The 26,497-nt window shown below is 44.3% G+C and overlaps 2 protein-coding genes and 1 long non-coding RNA gene across 10 annotated transcripts in view; 2 read left to right on the top strand and 1 right to left on the bottom strand.

The window, feature by feature from the left end:
• Positions 1–26,497, top strand: part of hoxc4ab (homeobox protein HoxC4ab) — a 103,897-nt gene that overhangs the window by 43,976 nt on the left and 33,424 nt on the right. Inside the window, exons 1-2 of one of the 8 annotated variants that reach the window (XM_082961451.1) lie at positions 868–1,865; positions 2,890–5,046. The exons of the other annotated variants lie outside the window; for them this stretch is intronic. Coding sequence (XP_082817577.1) covers positions 1,379–1,865; positions 2,890–3,107 — 705 coding nt within the window. The 5' untranslated portion in view covers positions 868–1,378 and the 3' untranslated portion in view covers positions 3,108–5,046. Of the gene's footprint in view, positions 1–867; positions 1,866–2,889; positions 5,047–26,497 lie in introns of those variants that run through there. 8 annotated transcript variants of the gene reach the window in all.
• hoxc5ab (homeobox protein HoxC5ab) lies at positions 1,355–3,131 on the top strand. Its single transcript, NM_001139536.1, is given in 3 exon segments — positions 1,355–1,865; positions 2,890–3,107; positions 3,110–3,131. Coding segments are annotated over 2 exon segments (705 nt in total). The 5' UTR covers positions 1,355–1,378; the 3' UTR covers positions 3,110–3,131.
• Positions 17,572–23,048, bottom strand: LOC106572581 (uncharacterized). The gene is made up of 2 exons (XR_001321151.3): positions 21,336–23,048; positions 17,572–20,937 (listed from the first exon to the last, which is right to left on the bottom strand). It is a non-coding gene; the product is annotated as an uncharacterized LOC106572581 (long non-coding RNA).

Below are 26,497 nucleotides of genomic sequence, written 5' to 3'. Positions count from 1 at the left end.
AGTGGCACTTACCACTGTTTAACCTAATAACCGTTTTGGGTTACCCAAGAATACCTAATAAAGAGGACAAATAATACACGAGCAATCAATCACGTTGTTTAGGGTTGTGAATTTATGTTTGATCATAATTGTGTATCATTGAATAAAATGTTTTCAAAACATGTCCGTCCCTGTCTTTTGTACAATTCTGAGCGATGGGTCATCACAATACAGATCACTACCTTCACTTCAATCCAGAGAAGACAGTGATGTCTTTTTTGCACAATTTGTGTGTTTAGTCTGGCAAAGTATTTAATGTATTACAGGTAGCCTACAAAGTATTACGTGAATGGCTCTTGCCATGTATGAAAATAACTTGACATATTACTGTTTAAGAAAGCATCCGTATTGTTTCTATAGTCATAATAGCCAATCCACATTTCCAAATGAAGTAGCAACGGAAACAAGTTTGGGATACCAAAATAAACTCAAACATAAGCCAATTGCCATATTGTACTATAAAGCTGATAGCCAGTCCAACCTGTAGGCTATCGGCCTATATGCAATGGCTTAGTGATTGTTTATGCTGCTCAATAAACGTTGATATGGGCAGTTTGGGCACATGGACCTATTTCTTCCGCACTTCCGGGATGACTATCAACCCAATTTAAACCAAATGAAGATAAACCTACATAGCATAATGGTGTCTCAAATAGCACAGCATTTTAATATAATAATAATAATACGAATAATTATTATTATTATGATAGCCGACTATGGAGCATTTGTCGTTTTGTATTGCTCCATCAGTGTTACTGTTGCTGTTCATAGTGCCTCTATGGCACTACGCCCCACCCCAACTAGAGGCTGGTACGCTATGTAATGCAGCAGGGCAAGGGAAGTGGGCCTATAGAGGGGCATAGATGAGATGACCGCCCTGGCCTGCCCTACACCAGGCACCAGATGACGCTATTGTCTTACAGTCTCGCCCTTTTCCTCACCCAGACCCCACCATGGTCCCCAACAGCCCACAGCACAAAGTTTACCGGGCACCTTCCCCCTATTCATCAATATACCCCCGGGAATATCAAGCCAATGCATGACTGGCCAACATCAGCACGTGATCCTATTCAGATTCCCCATATTTGGGCATTGCACGTCGAATCAAGAAAAAAACATATATGAATGCCACCACCTATAAACCGTGGTATTAAAAAAAAAAAGATATCCCTTGAACTTCCAAAGAGCTTCATAGGAATAGCAATAACTAATATAAAATAACAATACAACAGCAACATATTTAGCCCAGGCTACTCTCTGATATAATATGTATTGTTAGTCTAGTTCAGTTTTTACTTCATGAATCCCTTGCGCACCGTTTTTGAGTGTTTCGTGTAAGATGAGCTCGTACGTAGCTAACAACATTTTTAAGGAGCAAACGCACGAGGCATCCTCCTTTAACACCATGAATAGTTTTGGCAGGTATGGCTCTCTCTCTTCCCTCCATCAAGACAATTATGCCTATAACGGAGGTCTTCATTTGAACGGAACATTCACCTCGTCTGATTCCACTGCGAACTCTCTGAAACGAGAAGAGATGGAAACTAGCCTGCGAGGCAACACGGACGCTCAACCTCCACCACGACTACAGTCTTGCTCAGCTGCGAGCTCCCGGAACTCCGTGCAAAACTGCCTTCGTGATGGGATACTGAGCAAAGGGACTGGAAGGCCAATGGAAGTGGTCGAAAACCCTGCGACTGAAGAAAACGCAATCAAAGTCGAAACTATGCAGCCTGTGAAATGTCAAAACCATTCGAAGAAACACCAAGACAGTCAACAGCAGCCGCGGATTTTCCCCTGGATGACAAAACTACACATGAGCCACGGTAAACTGAAAACAAGTCTATAGCCAACTTAAAGCCTACTACTTCCCTCTCACTCACTCTCTCTCGCCTGCGATCCAGCTTTTGTCCATTCACAGTTTTTCGTCTTGAGTTTTATAGGCCAAACGCAGGAAATAATAAAACTGGCAGTCATAAATTTTATGACAAAGGCGTCTATTGCTCGTAAACCTGTTCTGTTACTGTGAATAGGTGATCTGCCACGGTTAGATTTATGGCTGCATAATTGGATAAGAGAAACAAAAATATACGAAAACGATAAACGAGTGTTCTTTTTTACGTTCATGTATTAGTGCTTTTCAGCTCCTAACAGGTTATTATACTCTAAGATGAGTATAGGCTATAGCCTAGTGGAACTCGGAGGAAAACTATGTGCCCTGACCTCCGTGTGAACTTTTCACCTTGGAAAGCTCCAGATATAATTGCAAGATGGTATTCATGTCCAAAATCCACTATTGTCCATTAGGCTATAGCCTACTGCTGGAGTTACCACTAAATATTACCACTGCATTTGGTGCTTTATTAAAGACTTAGCCAAAATGATAGTTCTGCGACTGTTCTTCCTTATGTTTTTTTGTTTGTCAAGATTTATGTGAAATGAACAAGCGCCAGAATAAATAATATTTTCTATTCAATGAAATAGAATTAGAAGAACATTCATTTCACTGTTAGTTTACACCTTTTACACCTGCATTTGACGGATACAATTTCATTTCATTCATCCAGAGTTTTTGTCCCTTGATTTCAATTTCATTATTTCGTTCAAGCAGTTCATTTGAATTGAAATAGTTTCACTTCTTTGGGGCTTAGTCACATGAACGTTTCATCATTTTTAATCATTTTAGATGCTGCAACTCAAAATAGAGAGGCAGTATCTTCATCTCACGTCATTCGACATTAACCTTGACCTCAGGTTATTTTTATATGAATTAAGATTTTATAATATTCGATAACTCTTGGATATTCTTAAAATGTAGGCTAACGCATATGTTTTCTAATACCACTTCAGAATCATCTGACGGTAAACGCTCTCGAACCAGTTACACCCGCTACCAGACTCTGGAGTTGGAGAAAGACTTCCATTTCAACCACTACCTCACACGTCGCAGGCGCATTGAGCTCGCCAATTCCCTCTGTCTGAACGAGAGGCAAATCAAAATTTGGTTCCAGAATCGACGTATGAAGTGGAAGAAGGATTCGAAACTGAAATCAAAGGACTCAATATAAACATGGAGTTGATGACTGATCTGGAGACGAACTGCTAAAAGAAGTATCCAGAGGGAGACCATTATTCGAAACGTGAAGACCGTTTTCATAAATCAGCACTTGTGTTACGGACTATTACATTATTAGCATATTACGTGTTTGTAACTTTACATGTGGACTTTTATTCTTTGCTTGATGGATGTAAAAATGGAAGGAAAATATTGAACAAAAATATAGTAATGTGTTGTCTAAATGTAAAGGCCTCTGGAAGTCCTAGGGAGGAGGAGCTGTGGACTATAAGGCCACTCCCTCGTTCATGTTTCAATGCAAATACATGAACATTCTGCCTATTCTTTTATCCTTGAGATAATAATGAAGAACATGTTCGTGAGTGATACTCAGTGGTAATACAATCATAACGAGGAGACCTAACTGTTCATGTCTCTTATAATGACGAACATTTTTTATTTTATTAAATATCTTAAAATTCATATTTGGGCGCTGAGTGACTTTGTTGTATTCGGGTTTACAGCAAACAGACGGTTGACTTTTTCAACTATGGATTATGAGGATTATGGTATTTGAGGACAGCACCCATACCCATAGGCCTACCATTCCATGTCTTATATATATATATGTTCGCAGTTGTCTGATCCAATCGAAACAGTGTACATATTGAATAATCTGCCACCCCCTTAGATGCACAATAATTGCATATGTACAGAAGGCCTATTATACAATTGTCTGAATAAGCTTGTGATTCAATCAAAACGCTTACAGGTGTTGAGAAAACGTTTGAATAAACCTCCCATACCGAATTACCAGCACATTCGTGTCGCACTTTTATATCATTACACATGTATAGGCACTTATTATTAAGAAATAGATTCGAGGTCCCACACGTCTATTTAAATCATTTACAGTAGGCCCATCTACCCCTGACAGACAAACGCATGCACATACACGTTTAAGCCCCCAGTAAAACTGTATTACTGTGTTTCCACCTCTCCACCACAGATATAACATGGTTCCAGTTTTAACAGGATAGAGCCAGAGAGCATAGCTAGCTGCTTCTAACTTCATATGGGTTGAGATGTGCAGGCTAACCTTCTCCATAGGCCTAGCCACTCACAGACTTTGATGTTTCTGTGGCCTTACTCACGGACCAAATGTAAAGCTATGGTTATGAAATATGTTACGGTATGCTATATGTTTATATTCAGTCTATATCAAAACGTTTTTTTTTAAAGCTAACAAAAAACGGTTTACTAATATAGCTTTAAGTAGAGATTTGATCATGTGAGTCAATATTGTAAGCTAGTGTAGTAGACAAAACCATAAGTTGAAACACAGCTATGCATTGACCTGTATTTGGCACACTGCTGGCCTAACCATTGACACTTATTGTAACAAGACGTCTTAACAAAACTAAAACAAAAAATCTAGTTTCAGGGAAAATGATTAATCAGATGCCTTTTCCTGTAGGAAATGTTGCCCCATATAGAAAATAAATATATTTTCACTCACCTTGCAGACTTGTAGCCTAGTTTCATTGCTATATAAATACAACAGAGCATGGACTGCTTTCTCAATTGCACTGTCGGGCCTAACCGTGCTACATTGTTATATAGGGCTATCACATTCCCCTTTTAGTCTCTCTTCCTTTTAGTATTTTAAAGTTTGTAATGTTATTTATGCCAATTGCCTCGAGCAGGGCCTGTGAATGGTGCACAGGGAGCACGTGGTGCCATTAAAGTGGGGTTTATGGCCTGGAAAAACTGACAAACCTTCGATATATACACATCATATATAATCTTGTCCTGAATCGCAGCTGCTTGCTTCTATTACCTGAGTAAATAAGGGCTTTGTCTCAGTTAGTGTGGATTACCTTGGCCCGGACTAGTCCGTCTGTGGTGGTGGTGCTGATCTCTCGGTCACAAATGGATCCTTAAACGCTCCAGTAAGTTTATAATATATTTACTAACATGCATGTTGCGTCAACCTATAGCGTTTCTTTTGTATTTGATGTTGTGGTTCGGTTGGCTTGATGTTTTCGATAAAACAGGATTTGTTAAATAGTTTTTGTGGTACACATTCCTTATAATTATTATAACCAATCGTTATGTTATATCTGGCTCTGCTTGCTGTTTGTTTGTCCTTAGAGGAGATATGTCTTCCAATAGATTACAAACGTGTCTATGTATGGATCATGCATGGTCCCTAACCCCCTAGTAAAATAGAGTTACTTCTGAAAGACAGTTCTGTTCTAGCTTTCCTGACTGGTTCTATTTACTCTCCTCTCATTCATTAGGCATATGATGCATCTTTAAACAGAACACAATTTATTAATTTAGATAATGGTCTGCACATTGTCAAATGCTTCATGTTACTGTAACACAGTTGTCAGAGAACCAAAATAAGAGTTTGTGTGTGTGTGTGGTGTGTGTGTGATGTCCTATCATACAGTACTAACTGAAGCTACTATGCACAGCCATCGCTCCCACAAAAATGCAGTCAGGTTTCAGAGCTGGGATGTGTGTATAAATTACAAGTTCATACTTGTGCTTGAATAAACATAGCAACCCACGTTTCAGGATTCTCTTGGTAAGATATTGCTAAATCACTCTGTTGACACAGAGACTGATGAGTGTATCATGTTCACTGCTCAATGGTTCGACTCTCTTCAACTTTGTAGGCCAGTCCAATTGATACCTGTCATGGTATAGCAGTCCATTGGATAAATGTCATCCATCCCCTGCCATCCCATAATCAACACACAGACGTGATACTGTTTATTTTTGTAGTTGAGGAATGGAATGCTAACATAGAAAATGTTCTGGAAGGTTCTGGAAGCCAACATTTGTTTAAAAGCAGTGTGACAAGTTAAATCCCAATTGTTACGTTGTATCTCACCTCACCTAATAGGGAACTGGCAGGATTTTCCATACACCGTCAGGACAGAGAAGCTGTGTCTGGTAAGACGAGGGGTGGGGATGTCTAATATTAAAGATGTCTCGAGGTATTGCTCGCCGTGATGGCGCCGACAGAGATGGTCGCTTCGCGTTCTTAGGAAACTATGCAGTATTTCATTTTTTTGTCTATTATTTCTTACACTGTTACCCCAGGAAATCTTAAGTATTATTACATAGAGCCGGGAGGAACTATTGGATATAAGAGCAACGTCAACTCACCAACATTACGACCAGGAATACGTGCTTCCCAAAGCGAATCCTCTGCTTGGACCACCACCCAGGACAATGGATCGGATCCCAGTAGGCGACCCAAAACAACGGTGCCTTATGATTAACCAGTCATGGTGTGATCATAACAACATACAGGAACTCAAGTCCTTTTGTTCACCTGACCTAGAATTCCTTACAATCAAATGCGGACCGCATTATTTACCAAGAGAATTATCTTCGATTATAATCACAGCCGCGTATATCCCCCCCAAGACACCTCGATGGCCCTGAAAGAACTTCATTGGACTCTATGTAAATTGTAAACCACATATCCTGAGGCTGCATTTATTGTAGCTGGGGATTTTAACAAGGCTAAACTGAAAACAAGGCTCACTAAATTTTATCAGCATATTTCGAATGCGTGACCCGGGGTGGCAAAATAGAGTTGCAATTCAATGGCTCAGACACGAGACGTATGTGGCAGGGTCTACAGTCAATCACGGATTACAAAAAGAAAACCAGCCCCATCGCGGACACCGATGTCTAGCTCCCAGACAAACTAAACAACTTCTTTGCTCGCTTTGAGGACAATACAGTGCCACTGACAGGGCCTGCTACCAAAACCTGCGGGCTCTCCTTTAAATGTGTTAATCCTCGCAAGGCTGCCGGCCCAGATGGCATTCCTAGCCGCATCCTCAGAGCATGCGCAGACCAGCTGGCTGGTGTGTTTACGAACATATTCAATCAATCTCTATCCCAGTCTGCTGTTCCCACATGCTTCAAGAGGGCCACCATTGTTCCTATTCCCAAGAAAGCTAAGGTAACTGAGCTAAATGACTATCGCCCTGTAGCACTCACTTCCGTCATCATGAAGTGCTTTGAGAGACGAGTCAAGGATCATATCACCTCTACCCTACCTGACACCCTAGACCCACTCTGATTTGCTTACCGCCCCAATAGGTCCACAGAAGACACAATCGCAATCACACTGCACACTGCCCTAACCTATCTGGACAAGATGAATACCTATGTAAGAAGGCTGTTCATCAATTACAGCTCAGCATTTAACACCATAGTACCCTCCAAACTCATTATTAAGCTCAAGACCCTGGGTCTCGACCCCGCCCTGTGCAACTGGGACCTGGACTTCCTGACGGGCCGCCCCCATGTGGTGAGGGTAGGAAACAACATCTCCACCCTGCTGATCCTCAACACTGGGGCCCCACAAGGGTGCGTTCTCAGCCGTCTCCTGTACTCCCTGTTCACCCATGACTGCGTGGCCATGCACGCCTCCAACTCAATCGTCAAGTTTGCAGACGACACTACAGTGGTAGGCTTGATTACCAACAAGACGGCCTACAGGGAGGAGGTGAGGGCCCTCGGAGTGTTGATGGGACAGTAGTGGAGAAGGAGGAAAGTTTTAAGTTCCTCGGCATACAATTCACGGACAAACTGAAATGGTCAACCCAGACCGACAGTATGGTGAAGAAGGCGCAACAGCGTCTCTTCAACCTCAGGAGGCTGAAGAAATTTGGCTTGACACCTAAAACCCTCACAAACTTCTACAGATGCACAATCGAGAGCATCCTGTCGAGCTGTATCACCGCCTGGTATGGCAACTGCTCCGCCCACAACCATAAGGCTCTCCAGAGGGTAGTGAGTTCTGCACAACGCATCACCGGGGGCAAACTACCTACCCTCCAAGACACCTACACCACCTGATGTCACAGGAAGGCCAAAAATATCATCAAGGACAACAACCAGGCGAGCCACTGCCTGTTCACTCCGCTATCATCCAGAAGGCGAGGTCAGTACAGGTGCATCAAAGCGGGGACCGAGAGACTGAAAAACAGCTTCTATCTCAAGGCCATCAGACTGTTAAACAGCCATCACTAACATTGAGTGGCTGCTGCCAACATACTGACTCAAATCTCTAGCCACTTTAATAATAAAAAATTTGATGTAATAAATGTATCACTAGTCACTTTAAACAATGCCAATTTATATAATGTTTACATACCCTACATTACTTATCTCATATGTATATACTGTACTCTATACCATCTACTGCATCTTACCTATGCAGTTCAGCCATCGCTCATCCATATATTTATATGTACATATTCTTATTCATTCCTTTACACTTGTGTGTATAAGGTAGTTGTTGTGAAATTGTTAGATTACTTGTTAGATTTTACTGCACGGTCAGAACTAGAAGCACAAGCATTTCGCTACACTCACATTAACATCTGCTAACCATGTGTATGTGACCAATAAAATTTAATTTGATTTTGAGGTAGAGTACCTTATGATAAGCTGTAGACCACACTATCTTCCAAGAGAGTTCTCATCTATATTATTCGTAGCCATCTATTTACCACCACAAACCGTTGCTGGCACTAAGACCGCACTCAACCAGCTGTATAAGACCATAACATTTTACATTTACATTTTAGTCATTTAGCAGACGTTCTTATCCAGAGCGACTTACAGCAGTGAATGCATACATTTCATAGATTTTTTTTTCTGTGCTGGCCCCCCGTGGGAATCGAACCCACAACCCTGGTGTTGCAAACACCATGCTCTACCAACTGAGCTACAGGGAAGGCAAACAAGAATATGTTCATCCAGAAGCGGTGCTCCTAGTGACCGGGAACTTTAATGCAGGCAAACTTAAATCCATTTTACCTCATTTCTACCAGCATGTCACATGTGCAACCAGAGGGAAAAAAAACTCTAGACCACTTTTACTCCACACACAGAGATGCATACAAATCTCTCCCCAGCCCTCCATTGGGCAAATCTGACGATAATTATGTCCTCCCGATTCCTGCTTACAAGCAAAAACTAAAGCAGGAAGTACCAGTGACTCGCTCAATACGGAAGTGGTCAGATGACATGGATGCTACGTTACTGGACTGTTTGCTAGCACAGACTGGAATATGTTCTGGGATTCATCAAATGGCATTGAGGAGTACACCACCTCAGTCATTGGCTTCATCAATAAGTGCGTTGGCAACGTCGTCCCCGCAGTGACCGTACGTACATATCCCAACCAGAAGCCATGGATTACAGGCAACATCCGCATCGAGCTAAAGGCTGGAGCTGCCGCTTTCAAGGTGTGGGACACTAAACCTACTACACCGGCTCTGATGCTCGTCGGATATGGCAGGGCTTGAAAACTATTACGGACTACAAAGGGAAACACAGCCGCGAGCTGCCCAGTGACACGAGCCTACCAGATGAGCTAAATGCCTTTTATGCTCGCTTTGAGGCAAGCAACATTGAAGCATGCATGAGAGCACCAGCTGTTCTGGACGATTGTGTGATAACACTCTAGGTAGCCAATGTGAGCGAGACCTTTCAACAGGTCAACATTCACAAAGCCGCGGGGCCAGACGGATTACCAGGATGTGTACTCAAAGAATGCGCAGACCAACTGGCGAGTGTCTTCACTGTAATTTTCAACCTCTCCCTGACCGAGTCTGTAATACATACATGTTTCAAGTAGACCACCATAGTCCCTGTGCCCAAGGAAGTGAAGGTAACCTGCCTAAATGATTACCGCCCCGTAGCACTCACGTCGGTAGCCATGAAGTGCTTTGAAAGGCTGGTCATGGCTCACATCAACAGCATCATCCCAGATACTCTAGACCCACTCCAATTTGCATAACGCCCCAATAGATCCACAGATGACGCAATCTCAATTGCACTCCACACTGCCCTTTCCCACCTGGACAAAAGGAACACTTATGTGAGAATGCTGTTCATTGACTACAGCTCAGCATTCAACACCATAGTGCCTGTGAAGCTCATCACTAAGCTAAGGACCCTGGGACTAAACACATCCCTCTGCAACTGGATCCTGGACTTCCTGACGGGGCCGCCCCCAGGTAGTGAGGGTAGACAACAACACATCTGCCACACTGATCCTCAACACAGGGGCCCCTCAGGGGTGTGTGCTTAGTTCCTCCTGTACTCCCTGTTCACCCACGACTGCGTGGCCAAACACGACTCCAACACCATCATTAAGTTCGTTGACGACACAACAGTGTTAGGCCTGATCATCGACAACAATTTTTTTTAAAACTTTTTTTATTTCACCTTTATTTAACCATGTAAGCTAGTTGAGAACAAGTTCTCATTTACAACTGCGACCTGGCCAAGATAAAGCAAAGCAGTGCCACACAAACAACAACACAGAGTTACACATGGAATAAACAAGCGTACAGTCAATAACACAATAGAAAAAAAGAAAGTCTATATACAGTGTGTGCAACTGGCGTGAGGAGGTAAGGCAATAAATAGGCCATAGTAGCGTAATTCCAGTGTAGCAAATTAACACTGGACTGATAGATGAGCAGATGATGATGAGCAAGTAGAAATACTTGTGTGCAAAAGAGCAGAAAAGTAAATAAAAACAATATGAGGATGAGGTAGGTAGATTTGGTAGGCTATTTACCGATGGGCTATGTACAGCTGCAGCGATCAGTTAGCTGCTCAGATAGCTGATGTTTAAAGTTAGTGAGGGAAATATAAGTCTCCAGCTTCAGCGATTTTTGCAATTCGTTCCAGTCATTGGCAGCAGAGAACTGGAAGGAAAGACGGCCAAAGGAGGTGTTGGCTTTGGGGATGACCAGTGAGATATACCTGCTGGAACGCGTGCTATGGGTGGGTGTTGTTATCGTGACCAGTGAGCTGAGATAAGGCGGGGCTTTACCTAGCATAGACTTATAGATGACCTGGAGCCAGTGGGTCTGGCGACGAATATGTAGCGAAGGCCAGCCGACTAGAGCATACAGGTCTCAGTGGTGGGTGGTATAAGGGGCTTTGGTGACAAAACGGATGGCACTGCGATAGACTACATCCAGTTTGCTGAGTAGAGTATTGGAAGCTATTTTGTAAATGACATCGCCGAAGTCGAGGATCGATGAGACAGCTTATAGGGAGGAGGTCAGAGACCTGGCAGTGTGGTGCCAGGACATCAACCTCTCCCTCAATATGAGCAAGACAAAGGAGCTAATTGTGGTCTACAGGAAAAGGCGGGCCGAACAGGCCCCCATTAACATCGACGGGGCTGTAGTCGAGTGGGCCGAGAGTTTCAAGTTCCTTGGTGTCCACATCACCAACGAACTATCATGGTCCAAACACACCAAGACAGTCATGAAGAGGGCACGACAACACATTTTCCCCCTCAGGAGACTGAAAAGATTTGGCATGGGTCCCCAGATCCTCAAAAAGTTCTACAGTTGCACCATCGATTGCATCCCCGCCTGGTATGGTAACTTCTCGGCATCTGACCGTAAGGCACTACAGAGGGTAGTGCGTACGGCCCAGTACATCACTGGGGCCAAGCTTCCTGCCATCCAGGACCTATATACTAGACAGGGGAAAGCCCCAAAAATTGTCAAAAACTCCAGTTACCCAAGTCATAGACTGTTTTCTCTGCTACCGCATGGCAAGTGGTACCGGAGCGCCAAGTCTATGACCAAAAGACTCCTTAACAGCTTCTACCCCCAAGCCATAAGTCTGCTGAACAATTAATCAAATGGCCACCGGATTATTTACATTGACACCCCGCCCCCTCCATTCATTTTTTTACTCTGCTGCTACTCGCTGTTTATAATCTATGTATAGTCACTTCACCCCTACCTACATGTACAAATTACCTCGACTAACCTGTTCCCCCGCACATTGACTCGGTACCAGTACCCCCGTATATAGCCTTGTTATTGTTATTTTATTGTATTACTTTTTATAATTTTTTACTTTAGTTTATTTGGTAAATATTTTCTTAACTCTTTCTTGAACTGTGCTGTTGGTTAAGGGCTTGTAAGTAAGCATTTCACGGTAAGGTCTACTCATGTTGTATTCGGCGCAGGTGACAAATAAAGTTTGATTTGATTTGTTCTTCCTCTGTTAATGTGGGAAAGTTATGTGGTTGATTTTGTTAAGTTCCTTTGTCAGTAAGATCCTGTGTTGACCTGAGTGTTATGTTCGTGTGACCTGCCCATGAACTCTGGGCCCCTTGTAGTACCTTGTAATTATGGCCCAGAGGTTTTCCTGGTCAGTTCACAGAAGGGCCAGGGAGGAACTCAGTGGCCTGATTATGTAGTGAGTTGATGGGTTCATGTTCCTGAACAGTTAATCAAAGGGCTACCCAGACTCCTCTTTTACGCTGCTGCTATTCTCTGTTTATAATCTATGCATAGTCACTTTAACTCTACCTACATGTACATATTACCTCAATTACCCACCCCCTGTATATAGCCTCGCTTGTTATTTTATTGCTGCTGTTTAATTATTTGTTACTTTTATCTATTTTTTTACTTAACACTTTTTTAAATTTTATTAACTTCTTAAAGTATTGATGGTTAAAGGCTTGTAAGTAAGCATTTCACTGTAAGGTCTACACCGGTTGTATCGGTACACGTGACAAATAACATTTTATTTGATGTTGAGTATAAACCCCTTACTTCCTGTTAGATGAAGAGAGTGGGAACCAATGATACACAGTCAATAAGGGGTGCTATTAAACATGCTCCCCCTCCAAATAGAGAATAATAATGCTATAGAGCAGGGTATCCCAAACTCGGTCCTGGTGCCCCTCCTGGGTGCATGTTTTGGTTTTTGCCCAAGCACTACACAGTTGATTCAAATAATCAAAGCTTGATGATGAGTTGGTTATTTGAATCAGCTGTGTAGTCCTAAGGCAAAAACCAAAACGTGCACCCAGGGGGGGCCTCAGGACCAAGTTTGGGAAACGCTGTTATAGAGGGGATTCGCCTGCATTATAGCGCATTGGGGTGGCTAAGTTCTCCACTGTTCTTAAGCTCGGTATGTCTTACTCTTTACTTTTTCTATTCTTGTTGACTGTAATCGAGCCATGGTATTGCCATGGTTGTGTCAGCGTGTGTAAAAGAGGCGAAGTCAGGTGCAGGAGAGTAGGGTGACGTACATAAATCAAATGCGCTCAAAACCACGGAACATAACAAAAGTAAAGCGTGTAAAAAGACACCACAGCAACATGAAACAATTACACACAAAACATGATGGGTAATAGAGGGTTAAATACAAGTAGCTTAATTGGGGAAATGAAAACCAGGTGTGTATGGAAACAAGACAAGACAAATGGATATATGAAAAATGGAGCGCGATGGCTAGAAAGCCGGTGACGTCGATCGCCGAACGCCGCCCGAACAAGGAGAGGAGCCGACTTCAGTGGAAGTCGTGACAGTACCCCCCCTTGACGCGCGGCTCCAGCGGCGCACCGACACCGGCCTCGAGGACGACCCGGAGGACGAGGCGCAGGGCGATCCGGCCGGCGACGGTGAAACTCCCGCAGCAGTTCAGGATCCAAAACATCTGCAACCGGAACCCAGCACCTCTCCTCCGGCCCGTACCCCTCCCACTCCACGAGGTACTGAAGGCCCCGAATCCAGGATGGAACGAACGATATACGCCGGGGACCCCTCGATGTCCAAAGGGGGCGGAGGGACCTCCCGCACCTCAGATTCCTGGAGCGGACCAGCCACCACCGGCCTGAGGAGAGACACATGGAACGAGAGGTTAATACGATAATCAGAGGGAAGCTGTAATCTATAACATACCTTGTTCACCCTCCTCAGGACTTTAAATGACCCCACAAACCGCGGACCCAGCTTCCAGCAGGGCAGGCGGAGGGGCAGGTTACGGGTCGAGAGCCAGACCCGGTCCCCTGGTGCGAACACCAGGGTCTCACTGCGGTGACGGTCCGCGCTGGCTTTCTGGCGACGCACGGCTCACTGGAGATGGACACGGACAGCCTCCCATGTCTCCTCAATGCGCCTAAACCAGTTGTCCACCGCAGGAGTCTCGGTCTGAACCTGATGCCATGGTGCCAGAACTGGCTGGTACCCCAATACTCACTGAAAGGGGGAGAGGTTAGTGGAGGAGTGGCGAAGCGAGTTCTGTGCCATCTCGGCCCAGGGCACAAACGCTGCCCACTCCCCAGACTGGTCCTGGCAATAGGACCGCAGAAACCTGCCCACATCCTGGTTGACTTTCTCTACCTGCCCGTTACTCTCGGGGTGAAAACCTGAGGTAAGGCTAATCGAGACCCCCAGACGTTCCATGAACGCCTTCCAAACTCTCGACGTGAACTGGGGACCCCGATCTGACACTATATCCTCAGGCACCCTGTAGTGCCGGAAGACGTGTGTAAACAGAGCCTCCGCAGTCTGTAGGGCCGTACGGAGACCAGGCAGAGGGAGGAGACGACAGGACTTAGAAAAGCGATCCACAACAACCAGGATAGTGGTATTTCCCTGTGAGGGAGGAAAATCCGTTAGGAAATCCACTGACAGATGTGACCAAGGTTGTTGTGGAACGGGTAAGGGATGTAACTTACCTCTGGGCAGGTGTCTCGGAGCCTTACACTGGGCACACACCGAGCAGGAGGAGACATAAACCCTCACGTCCTTAGCCAAAGTGGGCCACCAGTACTTCCCAGTCAGACAGCACACCGTCCAACCGATCCCTGGATGACCAGAGGAGGGAGATGTGTGGGCCCAAGAGATCAACTGGTCACGGACAGCAGACAGAACGTACTTACGCCCAACGGGACACTGGAGGGGAGCGGGCTCTGTACGCAACGCCTGCTCAATGTCCGCGTCCAGCTCCCACACGACCGGCGCTACCAGGCAGGAGGCCGGGAGTATGGGAGTCTGATCCATGGGCCGCTCCTCTGTGTCATACAGCCGGGACAGTGCGTCTGCCTTCTTATTCTGGGAACCTGGTCTGTAGGATAGGGTAAACACAAAACGGGTAAAGAACATGGCCCACCTTGCCTGACGAGGATTCAGTCTCCTCGCTTCCCGGATGTACTCCAGGTTGCGGTGGTCAGTCCAGATGAGAAAAGGGTGTTTAGCCCCCTCAAGCCAATGTCTCCACGCTTTCAACGCTTTAAGCACAGCCAACAACTCCCGGTCCCCCACATCATAGTTACGCTCCGCTGGGCTGAGCTTCTTCGAGAAGAAAGCACAGGGGCAGAGTTTCGGTGGCGTGCCCGAGCGCTGTGAGACCATGGCTCCTATCCCAGCCTCGGACGCGTCCACCTCCACTATGAATGCCAAAGAGGGATCCGGATGGGCCAGCACTGGTGCCGAAGTAAACAGAGCTCTTAGTTGCCCAAAAGCCCTGTCCGCCTCAGCCGACCACCGCAACCTTACAGGACCCCCCCTTCAGCAGTGAGGTAATGGGTGCAGCAACCTGGCCAAAACCCCGGATAAATCTCCGGTAGTAATTGGCGAACCCTAAAAATCGCTGCACCTCCTTTACCGTGGTGGGAGTCGGCCAATTACGCACGGCTGCAATGCGGTCACTCTCCATCTCCACCCCTGATGTGGAAATGCGATACCGTAGGAAGGAGACGGCCTGCTGAAAGAACAGGCATTTCTCAGCCTTGACGTACAGGTCATGCTCCAACAGTCGTCCAAGTACCTTGTGCACCAAGGACACATGCTCGGAGCGTGTAGCGGAGTAAATCAGAATGTCATTGATATACACCACTACACCCTGCCCGTGCAGGTCCCTGAAAATCTTGTCTACAAAGGATTGGAAAACTGATGGAGCATTCATCAACCCGTACGGCATGACCAGGTACTCAGAATGCCCTGTGGTGGTAGTGAACGCTGTCTTCCACTCGTCTCCCTCCCGGATACGCACCAGGTTATACGCACTCCTGAGATCCAGTTTGGTGAAGAAGCGCGCCCCATGCATTGACTCAATCGCTGTGGCGATAAGAGGTAGCGGGTAACTGTACGTCACCGTGATTTGATTGAGACCTCTATAGTCAATGCACGGGCGTAAACCTCCATCCTTCTTCACAAAAAAGAAACTCGAGGAGGCGGGTGAAGTAGAGGGCCGAATGTACCCCTGACGCAGGGATTCAGAGACATATGTATCCATAACCACCGTCTCCGCTTGCGACAGGGGATACACGTGACTCCTGGGAAGCGCAGCGTCTGCCAGGAGATTTATTGCACAATCCCCCCGTCGATGAGGTGGTAATTTAGTCGCCTTCTTTTTACAGAAGGCGAGAGCCAAATTGGCTCATTCTGGGGGGATGTGCACGGTGGAGACCTGGTCTGGACTTTCCACCGTGGTAGCACCAACAGAAACCCCTACACACCTCCCTGAGCACTCTCGTGACCTCCCCGTGAGATCCCGCTGTTGCCAGGAAATAGTGGGGTTATGCAGAGCCAACCAAGGAAGGCCTAGTACCACAGGAAACGCAGGAGAGTCAATGAGAAAGAGACTGATTCTCTCTTCATGTAAAGTAAAGCACGTAAAAAGACACCACAGCAACATGAAACAATTACACAAAAAACATGGTGGGAAACAGAGGGTTAAATACAAGTAGATTGATTGGGGAAATGATATCCAGGTGTGTATGGAAACAAGACAATACAAATGGATAATAGAAAAATGGAGCGGCGATGGCTAGAAAGCCGGTGACATCAATCGCTGAACGCCGCCCGAACAACATATTTTTTAGATGAACAGAAAACTCTATTATGCTTTTTATGCTTATGCATTTGTTTGTACACTGAATGGTTTATTAAATTGTAATATATTCAGATGATATTAATTTCCCTTTATGAAATTAATTTCTTTATGAGATGAGATTGGCGGAGGTCGTGACAGGTTGGCAAATAATCATCCAATAAGAAAGCCACTGTCTAGTCTAGAATAGATCATGTGAGAGTTACCTGGCAATGAGAACATTGCCTAATTGTTGGTAGAGGGACCAACCTCCAGAAGCCCAAACATATGTTTTAGATGAACAGAAAACTCTATTATGCATTTTATGTTTATGCATTTGTTTGTAGACTGAATGGTTTATTTTATTGTAATATATTCAGATGATATTAATTTCCCTTTATGAAATTAATTTATTTATGAGATGAGATTGCAAAAAACAATAGGGAAGGAAAGGGATACCTAGTCAGTTGTACAACTGAATGCATTCAACTGAAATGTGTCTTCTGCATTTAACCCCACCCCTCTGAGTCAGAGAGGTGTGGGGGGCTGACTTAATCGACATCTATGACATCAGCACCCGGGGAGCAGTTGTTGCTGGGGGTTAACCTCTTTAATGTTGTTTCCCGCCTAAATAGACATACCCAAAAGTAACTGCTATTCATGTGTAATTACATGATTCTGACATGCAAAAACTGAAGAAGACATCTGGGAGATTATGAGGAAATTATCAGAAGATAGATAGGAGTTACGTAGTTCAGAATACACAAGATCAAACACACACAAAATAACCGTTGTTTATTTATTTTTTAAGTATTCTATGAGTAGCTCTGACGAAGGCCGTTAGGCCGATACGTAAGCTTATTAAATATCAGTGATACTATCAAGAACAGTGTGCGGTTTCCTTTTTTCATTCATCAAGTATTCTATGAGTGAATTATTGATGCCCAGAGCTGGAAACACATCAGATGGCTTCCACAACATGTGAACAATATCAGGAAACTAAATGGGCTTGATAGACCTAACAACTAGAAAAGGGATTGATAGACCTAACAACTAGAAAAGGGATTGATAGACCTAACAACTAGAAAAGGGATTGATAGACCTAACAACTAGAAAAGGGATTGATAGACCTAACAACTAGAAAAGGGATTGATAGACCTAACAACTAGAAAAGGGATTGATAGACCTAACAACTAGAAAAGGGATTGATAGACCTAACAACTAGAAAAGGGATTGATAGACCTAACAACTAGAAAAGGGATTGATAGACCTAACAACTAGAAAAGGGATTGATAGACCTAACAACTAGAAATGGGATTGATAGACCTAACAACTAGAAATGGGCTTGATAGACCTAACAACTAGAAAAGGGATTGATAGACCTAACAACTAGAAAAGGGATTGATAGACCTAACAACTAGAAAAGGGATTGATAGACCTAACAACTAGAAATGGGCAGATGTTTTAGTAAGTGGTGTCAGGTGTGGTCACGGGACATTTACAAGTGTCCCTAACCCTCTCCAAAGTGGCATGTCTGTAAATTAGATCATTTCAGTGCTATTACATATTTGCAATCTCTAAATGCTATTTGTTCAGTATAAAAAATATAATTTCTACCATATCAACCCTACTCAAACATTGTGGTGGTGTTACGGGGTATCCAGGGTACATTCAAGTGTCCTTTCAACATGTCCTTTCACCTCTCCAAAGTGTCCGAATGTGGTAATTGCACACTGGATGAACCTAAAAGTTATTGTTCACTATAAAAACTAGATTTCTACAACACCAACCTCTCTCAAACAATGTGGTGGTGTCTGGGGACATACAGGGGATATCCAAGTGTTTTTTAAACCTCTCCAAAGTGCAGGAACGTTTAACCTAGGCATAAATAAAAAAAAAGTAAATATAAAAAATAATAATCCAATGTATTGGTCCCACATAGAAATAACCTGTTTACAAAACCAATAGAAAAGCAACAGATGTACAGTACCAGTCAAAAGTTTGGACACACCTACTCATTCAAGGGTTTTTCTTTATTTTTACTATTTTCTACATTGTAGAATAATAGTGAAGACATCACAACTATGAACTAACACATATGGAATCATGTAGTAACATGATAAAAACATAAAGCACTATAATGAAACTGGCTCTCATGAGGACCACCATAGGAAAGGAAGACCCAGAGTTACCTCTGCTGCAGAGGATTAGTTCATTAGTTAATTGCACCTCAGATTGCAGCCCAAATAAATGCTTTACTGAGTTCAAGTAACAGACACACCGGGTGCTCTCTCTGATTCTGAGGGCTTGGGTTAAATGCGGAAGACACATTTCAGTTGAATGCATTGTTGTACAACTGACTAGGTATCCCCCTTATTTTTTTATTTTAACATCAACTGTTCAGAGGAGACAGCGTGAATCAGGCCTTCGTGGTCAAATTGCTGCAAAGAAATCACTACTAAAAGCACACCAATAAGAAGAAGAAACTTTCTTGGGCCAAGAAACACAAGCAATGGACATTAGACCAGTGGAAATCTGTCCTTTGGTCTGATGAGTCCACATTTGAGATTTTTGTTCCAACCGCTGTGTCTTTGTGAGATGCAGTATAGGTAAACGGATGATCTCCACATGTGTTGTTCCCACCGTGAAGCATGGAGGAGGAGGTGTGATGGTGTGGGGGTGCTTTGCTGGTGACACTGTCAGTGATTTATTTAGAATTCAAGGCACACTTAACCAGCATGGTTACCACAGCATTCTGCAGTGCTAGCCAGCCCATCTGGTTTGGGCTTAGTGGGACTATAATTTGTTTTTCAACAGGACAATGACCCAAAACACACCTCCAGGGTATGTAAGGGCTATTTGACCAAGGAGAGAGATGGAGTGCTGCATCAGATGACCTGGCCTCCACAATCACCTGACCTCAACCCAATTGAGATGGTTTGGGATGAGTTGGACTGCAGAGTGAAGGAAAAGCAGCCAACAAGTGCTCAGCATATGGGGGAACTCCTTCAAGACTGTTACACTTTTTTTGGTTAGTACATGATTCCATATGTGCTATTTCAATGTGTTGATGTCTTCACTATTATTCTACAATGTAGAAAATAGTAAAAATAAATAAAAACCCTGGAATTAGTAGGTGTGTCCAAACTTGACTGGTACTGTATGTCAAAAATTATAAAATGTCTTATCAAACACAAACTTGGTAACACACGTGTCCTTCACTAAAAAAGGTGCAAAACTAGAAATAAGCTTAACTATTTACAAATGGAATTTGTGTTCGTTTTACATCCCATGTGTAGATGATTAGGTTTCACTTTCACCGTAGCTTGTGCATGTCATCATAGTCTTTGAAGCAGTCCCTCTTTGCCAGGAAAAAAAGCGAACTGGCATTTCGGACAGAAGATCTGGCATTTCCCCCCTGTGTTTTGCGCAATGCTTGCAGTTCTTCATTTTGTCTTTTGGCATGTTTTTGGATAGCTACGCTACGCTCACCTTGAGTGGGGTGTCTTGTGATGGTTGTGAGGTTGCTTTGGTCCCCCAATTCAGCCATTTCCAACACCAGCTGCTCTCGGAAGGCAACTGGGAGAGAGGGGCTTGACCTTCTGCTTTGGCCATCTGCTTGAACAAAATGACATAATTTACTGTAGCAAGGCCCACAAAATGGTAAAAAAAGTCTAATACCTCTTCCTGGTCTTGTGGAGGACCTGGTAGTAGCCTAGCAGAGCATCAGATAGGTCGACACCCCCAATGCTGACCTTGTAGTCCTTCACAGAAACAGGAATTGAGACGTTTTTCTTTTTTCACCCTCCTTGAGACATGGTTGTTATTGCATGCCTTATGCTGTGTGGTGAGCATGGTTACTTCCCTAGTGTCCTTCCATTTCACAAAAAGATACTTGTTAGTCCTGATCCAACGTATAGTCCCCCTCTCCACTGTCTTTGTCATGTCATTTACCTTGGTCTTGGGAAAACCAATTCTGTTAGTACGAATGGTGCCACAAGCCACTATTTTCTTTTTCAAGAAGTCTATGAAAAGTGGATGTAGAACCATCAGATGGGTGATAGACGTAGCAGTGGGGGATGAAGACCTTGACCGGGAGGGGTGGCTTCCAAACGGCATCATCCAAATCATCTGCATCCTCCACTCTGTGGTGAATAAAATAAAGAGATATACTGTTGTAAGACACACAGAATTACAGTTGACTAAATTTACAAAACAACATTACTGTAAAGTAAAAACACCAAGCGTAAACTTTATCTGTACAGTGACTCACATAGAAGGTGTGAAGCGCACACACACACAAAGGCAAAGGTGAGAACCACAAATAAACAGTGGCCATGAGAGTTTAGTGGCCTCTCCAAAGTTACAAGGAACAGCAAACAGTGAACTAATATGAAAAATAGACAATAACTACTTTGGAATTATATAACATTGAAATGACTTGTTACATAGGCCTATGTAAACACAAAAAGCAGACAACTTATAAAAAACGAAATACATATAGTAAATTAGCTATACAAATTCATGAAAAGAATGTACTAACAGATCTAAAAGTGGATCCAATCCTTCTAGAAGGTAGACCTCATCGGCCGAGTCGAAATCCTCTTTATCCAAATCGCTTCCCTTATCCGAGTCTGACCAGTATTTTATTCAAAGCTTCTATGTCGGTATACTTATTCATAGCTGCCTTCTTTTTAGCTTCCTGTTCGATACTCTTCGTTTTTACCTTTTTCCCCCTTTGAGAAAGCCATCTTTCATCTTAAAGCGATGAAATCTGTTTACAATGTATTGTAACGTGCTCGATGCTTCTCGTTTCTGACCCAGATAGCGATAGTTCGCATTACGCATAAAAGGTTCTAGGCCTTGCTTTGTCCCACCCAGGTCACCTGCATATCCCATTGGTTACAAGACTGTCAACGTGCCATAGTAGCCAATCCCATGAGTAATGGATGGCTACCGCACGTAAGCAGGCAACGTCATATTTTTCATGCGCAAAGATATAGTCACTCTGTGGACATTCAATGTTTCCATTAAGTCATACATCATCAGATAACATTGGCAATAGGCTAGATTTGTTCCTACCAACCTAAGGATTCATTTCATACCTCCCCATGTATCTATAGCTCAAACACAGACCAAATCAAAGCTTACCTTGTAAGATGTTTGGTGAAAACGTTGTGTTAAATAACATTTTGACTCTCGGGGTTGGTGATCAATAACCGTAGGTCACAGGCAGACAAATAAGACATCCTCATGATCTGTGGAGTCCTGGCTTCCGGTGTGTATCGACGTGTTTCGTGTTTATTTTGTTTACGCTTCACAACGTTAATAGGAATGTAGGTAGCAGCCATCTTGAAATTAGGTAATCGGCTCGGCCTGCCCTTATACATTCATATGCCCATATATGGCAGTAAATCACACCAAAGATTTTAAGGCACCGATCAATTGCCAAGACACGAAGCTTTCCGCAGACACCCTGCTTTTGCAGATAGGGGCTACCGTTCTCATTTTTATTCATTTATTTTTATTTCACCTTTATTTAACCAGGTAGGCTAGTTGAGAACAAGTTCTCATTTGCAACTGCGACCTGGCCAAGATAAAGCAAAGCAGTTCGACACATACAACAACAGAGTTACACATGGAATAAACAAAACATACAATCAATAATACAGTAGAAAAGTCTATATACAGCATGTGCAAATGAGGTAGGATAAGGAAGGTAAATAGGCCATAGTGGCGAAGTAATTACAATATAGCAATTAAACACTGGAATGGTAAAATGTGCAGAAGATGAATGTGCAAGTAGAGATACTGGGGTGCAAAGGAGCAAGATAAATAAATGAATACAGTATGGGGATGAGGTAGATTGGATGGGCTATTTACAGATGGATTATCTACAGGTGCAGTGATCTGTGAGCGTACAGAGCGTACAGGTCGCAGTGGTGGGTAGTATATGGGGCTTTGGTGACAAAATGGATGGCACTGTGATAGACTGCATCCAATTTGTTGAGTAGAGTGTTGGAGGCTATTTTGTAAATGACATCGCCAATGTCGAGGATCGGTAGGATGGTCAGTTTTACGAGGGTATGTTTGGCAGCATGAGTGAAGGATGCTTTGTTGCGAAATAGGAAGCCGATTCTAGATTTAATTTTGGATTGGAGATGTTTAATGTGAGTCTGGAAGGAGAGTTTACAGTCTAACCAGACACCTAAGTATTTGTAGTTGTCCACATATTCTAAGTCAGAGCCGTCCAGAGTAGTGATGCTGGACGGGCGAGCAGGTGCGGGCAGTGATCGGTTGAAAAGCATGCATTTAGTTTTACTTGTATTTAGGAGCAGTTGGAGGCCACGGAAGGAGAGTTGTATGGCATTGAAGCTCGTCTGGAGGGTTGTTAACACAGTGTCCAAAGAAGGGCCAGAAGTATACAGAATGGTGTCGACTGCGTAGAGGTGGATCAAAGAATCACCAGCAGCAAGAGCGACATCATTGATGTAGACAGAGAAGAGAGTTGGCCCGAGAATTGAACCCTGTGGCACCCCCATAGAGACTGCCAGAGGTCCGGACAACAGACCCTCCAATTTGACACACTGAACTCTATCAGAGAAGTACTTGGTGAACCAGGCGAGGCAATCATTTGAGAAACAAAGGTTGTTGAGTCTGCCAATAAGAATGTTGTGATTGACAGAGTCGAAAGCCTTAGCCAGGTCGATGAATACGGCTGCACAGTAATGTCTCTTATCGATGGCGGTTATGATATCGTTTAGGACCTTGAGCGGGGTTGAGGTGCACGCATGACCAGCTCTGAAACCAGATTGCATAGCGGAGAAGGTACGATGGGATTCGAAATGGTCAGTAATCTGTCTGTTAATGTGGCTTTCGAAGACCTTAGAAAGGCAGGGTAGAATAGATATAGGTCTGTAGCAGTTTGGGTCTAGAGTGTCTCCCCCTTTGAAGAGGGGGATGACCTCGGCAGCTTTCCAATCTATGGGAATCTCAGACGATACGAAAGAGAGGTTGAACAGGCTAGTAATAGGGGTTGCAACAATTTCGGCTGATCATTTTAGAAAGAGAAGGTCCAGATTGTCTAGCCCGGCTGATTTGTAGGGGTCCAGATTTTGCAGCACTTTCAGAACATCAGCTATCTGGATTTGGGTGAAGGAGAAGTGGGGGAGGCTTGGGCGAGTTGCTGTGGGGGGTGGAGGGCTGTTGACCGGGGTAGGGGTAGCCAGGTGGAAAGCATGGCCAGCCATAGAAAAATGCTTATTGAAATTCTCAATTATAGTGGATTTATCGGTTGTGACAGTGTTTCCTAGCCTCAGTGCAGTGGGCAGATGGGAGGAGGTGCTCTTATTTTCCATGGACTTTACAGTGTCCCAGAAACTTTTTGAGTTCTTGCTACAGGATGCAAATTTCTGTTTGAAAAAGCTAGCCTTAGCTTTCCTAACTGCCTGTGTATATTTGTTCCTAACTTCCCTGAAAAGTTGCATATCGTGGGGACTGTTCCATGCTAATGCAGAACGCCACAGGATGTTTTTTGTGCTGGTCAAGGGCAGTCAGGTCTGGAGAGAACCAAGGGCTATATCTGTTCCTGGTTCTACATTTTTAGAATGGGGCATGCTTATTTAAGATGTTGAGGAAGGCACTTTTAAAGAATAACCAGGCATCCTCTACTGACGGGATGAGATCAATATCTTTCCAGGATACCCGGGCCAGGTCGATTAGAAAAGCCTGCTCGCTGAAGTGTTTTAGGGAGCGTTTGACAGTGATGAGGGGTGGTCGTTTGACCGTAGACCCATTACGGATGCAGGCAATGAGGCAGTGATCGCTGAGATCTTGGTTGAAAACAGCAGAGGTGTATTTGGAGGGCAAGTTGGTTAGGATGATATCTATGAGGGTGCCCGTGTTTACGGATTTGGGGTTGTACCTGGTGGGTTCATTGGTAATTTGTGTGAGATTGACGGCATCAAGTTTAGATTGTAGGATGGCCGGGGTGTTAAGCATGTCACAGTTTAGGTCACCTAGCAGCACGAGCTCTGAAGATAGATGGGGGGCAATCAATTCACATATGGTGTCCAGGGCACAGCTGGGGGCAGAGGGTGGTCTATAGCAAAAGGCAACGGTGAGAGACTTGTTGCTGGAAAGATGGATTTTTAAAAGTAGAAGTTCGAATTGTTTGGGTACAGACCTGGATAGTAAGACAGAACTCTGCAGGCTATCTATGCAGTAGATTGCAACATCGCCCCCTTTGGCAGTTCTGTCTTGTCGGAAAATGTTATAGTTAGGGATGGAAATGTCAGGGTTTTGGGTGGACTTCCTAAGCCAGGATTCAGACACGGCTAGGACATCCGGGTTGGCAGAGTGTGCTAAAGCAGTGAATAAAACAAACTTAGGTAGGAGGCTTCTAATGTTAACATGCATGAAACCAAGGCTTTTATGGTTACAGAAGTCAACAAATGAGAGCACCTGGGGAGTAGGAGTGGAGCTAGGCACTGCAGGGCCTGAATTAACCTCTACATCACCAGAGGAACAGAGGAGGAGTAGGATGAGGGTACGGCTAAAGGATATCAGGACTGGTCGTCTAGTGCGTTCAGAACAGAGAGGTAAAGGAGCAGGTTTCTGGGCACGATAGCATAGATTCAAGGCATAATGTACAGACAGAGGTATGGTAGGATGTGAGAACATTGGAGGTAGATCTAGGCATTGAGTAATGATGAGAGAGACATTGTCTCTAGAGACGTTTAAACCTGGTGATGTCACCGCACATGTGGGAGGTGGAACTAAATGGTAGGTTAAGGCATATTGAGCAGGGCTAGAGGCTCTACAGTGAAATAAGACAATATTCACTAACCAGGACAGTAATGGACAAGGCATATTGATATTAGGGAGAGGCATGCGTAGCCGGGAGATCAATAGGGATCCAGTGAGTGGTTGGGCTGGCTGGAGATTCAGACAGCTAGCAGGCCGGGGCTAGCAAGCTAGCAGAAGGGTCTTAGAGGGACGTCTTGACGGAGGAAAGTCTGTTTTAGCCTCCACGTGCGGTGACGTCGATAGACCAGTCGTGATGGATTAGTAGGGTTCCGAGTAGCAGAAGGGTCCAAGTCCAATTGGAAAAATAGGTATAGTGGCCCAAGAAATTGGCCGATGGATCTATACAGCTAACAGTCCAATATGCTCTAGACAGCTAGTGGGCCGCAGCTAGCAGCTAGCAGGCCGTGGCTAGCGGATGGGCATTCAGGGGACGTCGCGATGTAGAGGCCAGTTGAGTACCCCCTCGAGCAGATTACTTCGTAGTGTAGTCATGCAGGATCGGCGGGGTTCCGTGCCCCGTACTGGCAGTAGAATTGGTCCGGGTATTGTAGCCCAGGAGTGGCTGATGGGCCTCTTTAGCTAGCCGGGAGAAAGGGCCTAGCATGGGCTAGCTCCAGGCTAATTGGAGCTTGCTCCGGGACCGACGTTAGCCAGTAGACACTCGGATAGCAGCTAGCTAGCTGCGATGATCCAGGTGAAAATGTCCAGAGCTTGCGGTATGAATCCGGGGATATGGAGAGAAAATAGGTCCAGTATACTCTGGTTTGAGTCGCATTGTACAAACCTGTGAGAGCTTTCTGAGCTAAAGGTTAGATGATGACCGCTAGCAGTGGTTAGCTGACTACTAGCTAGTAGCTGGTGAGCTGGCTAGCTTCTGTTGGGGGATTCCGGATTCGA

This window comes from Salmo salar, chromosome 15 (genome assembly GCF_965601325.2).
Source record: "Salmo salar chromosome 15, fSalSal1, whole genome shotgun sequence".
In the NCBI taxonomy this organism is placed as follows: Eukaryota; Metazoa; Chordata; class Actinopteri; order Salmoniformes; family Salmonidae; genus Salmo; species Salmo salar.
This window is presented reverse-complemented; position numbering and strand designations above follow the sequence as displayed.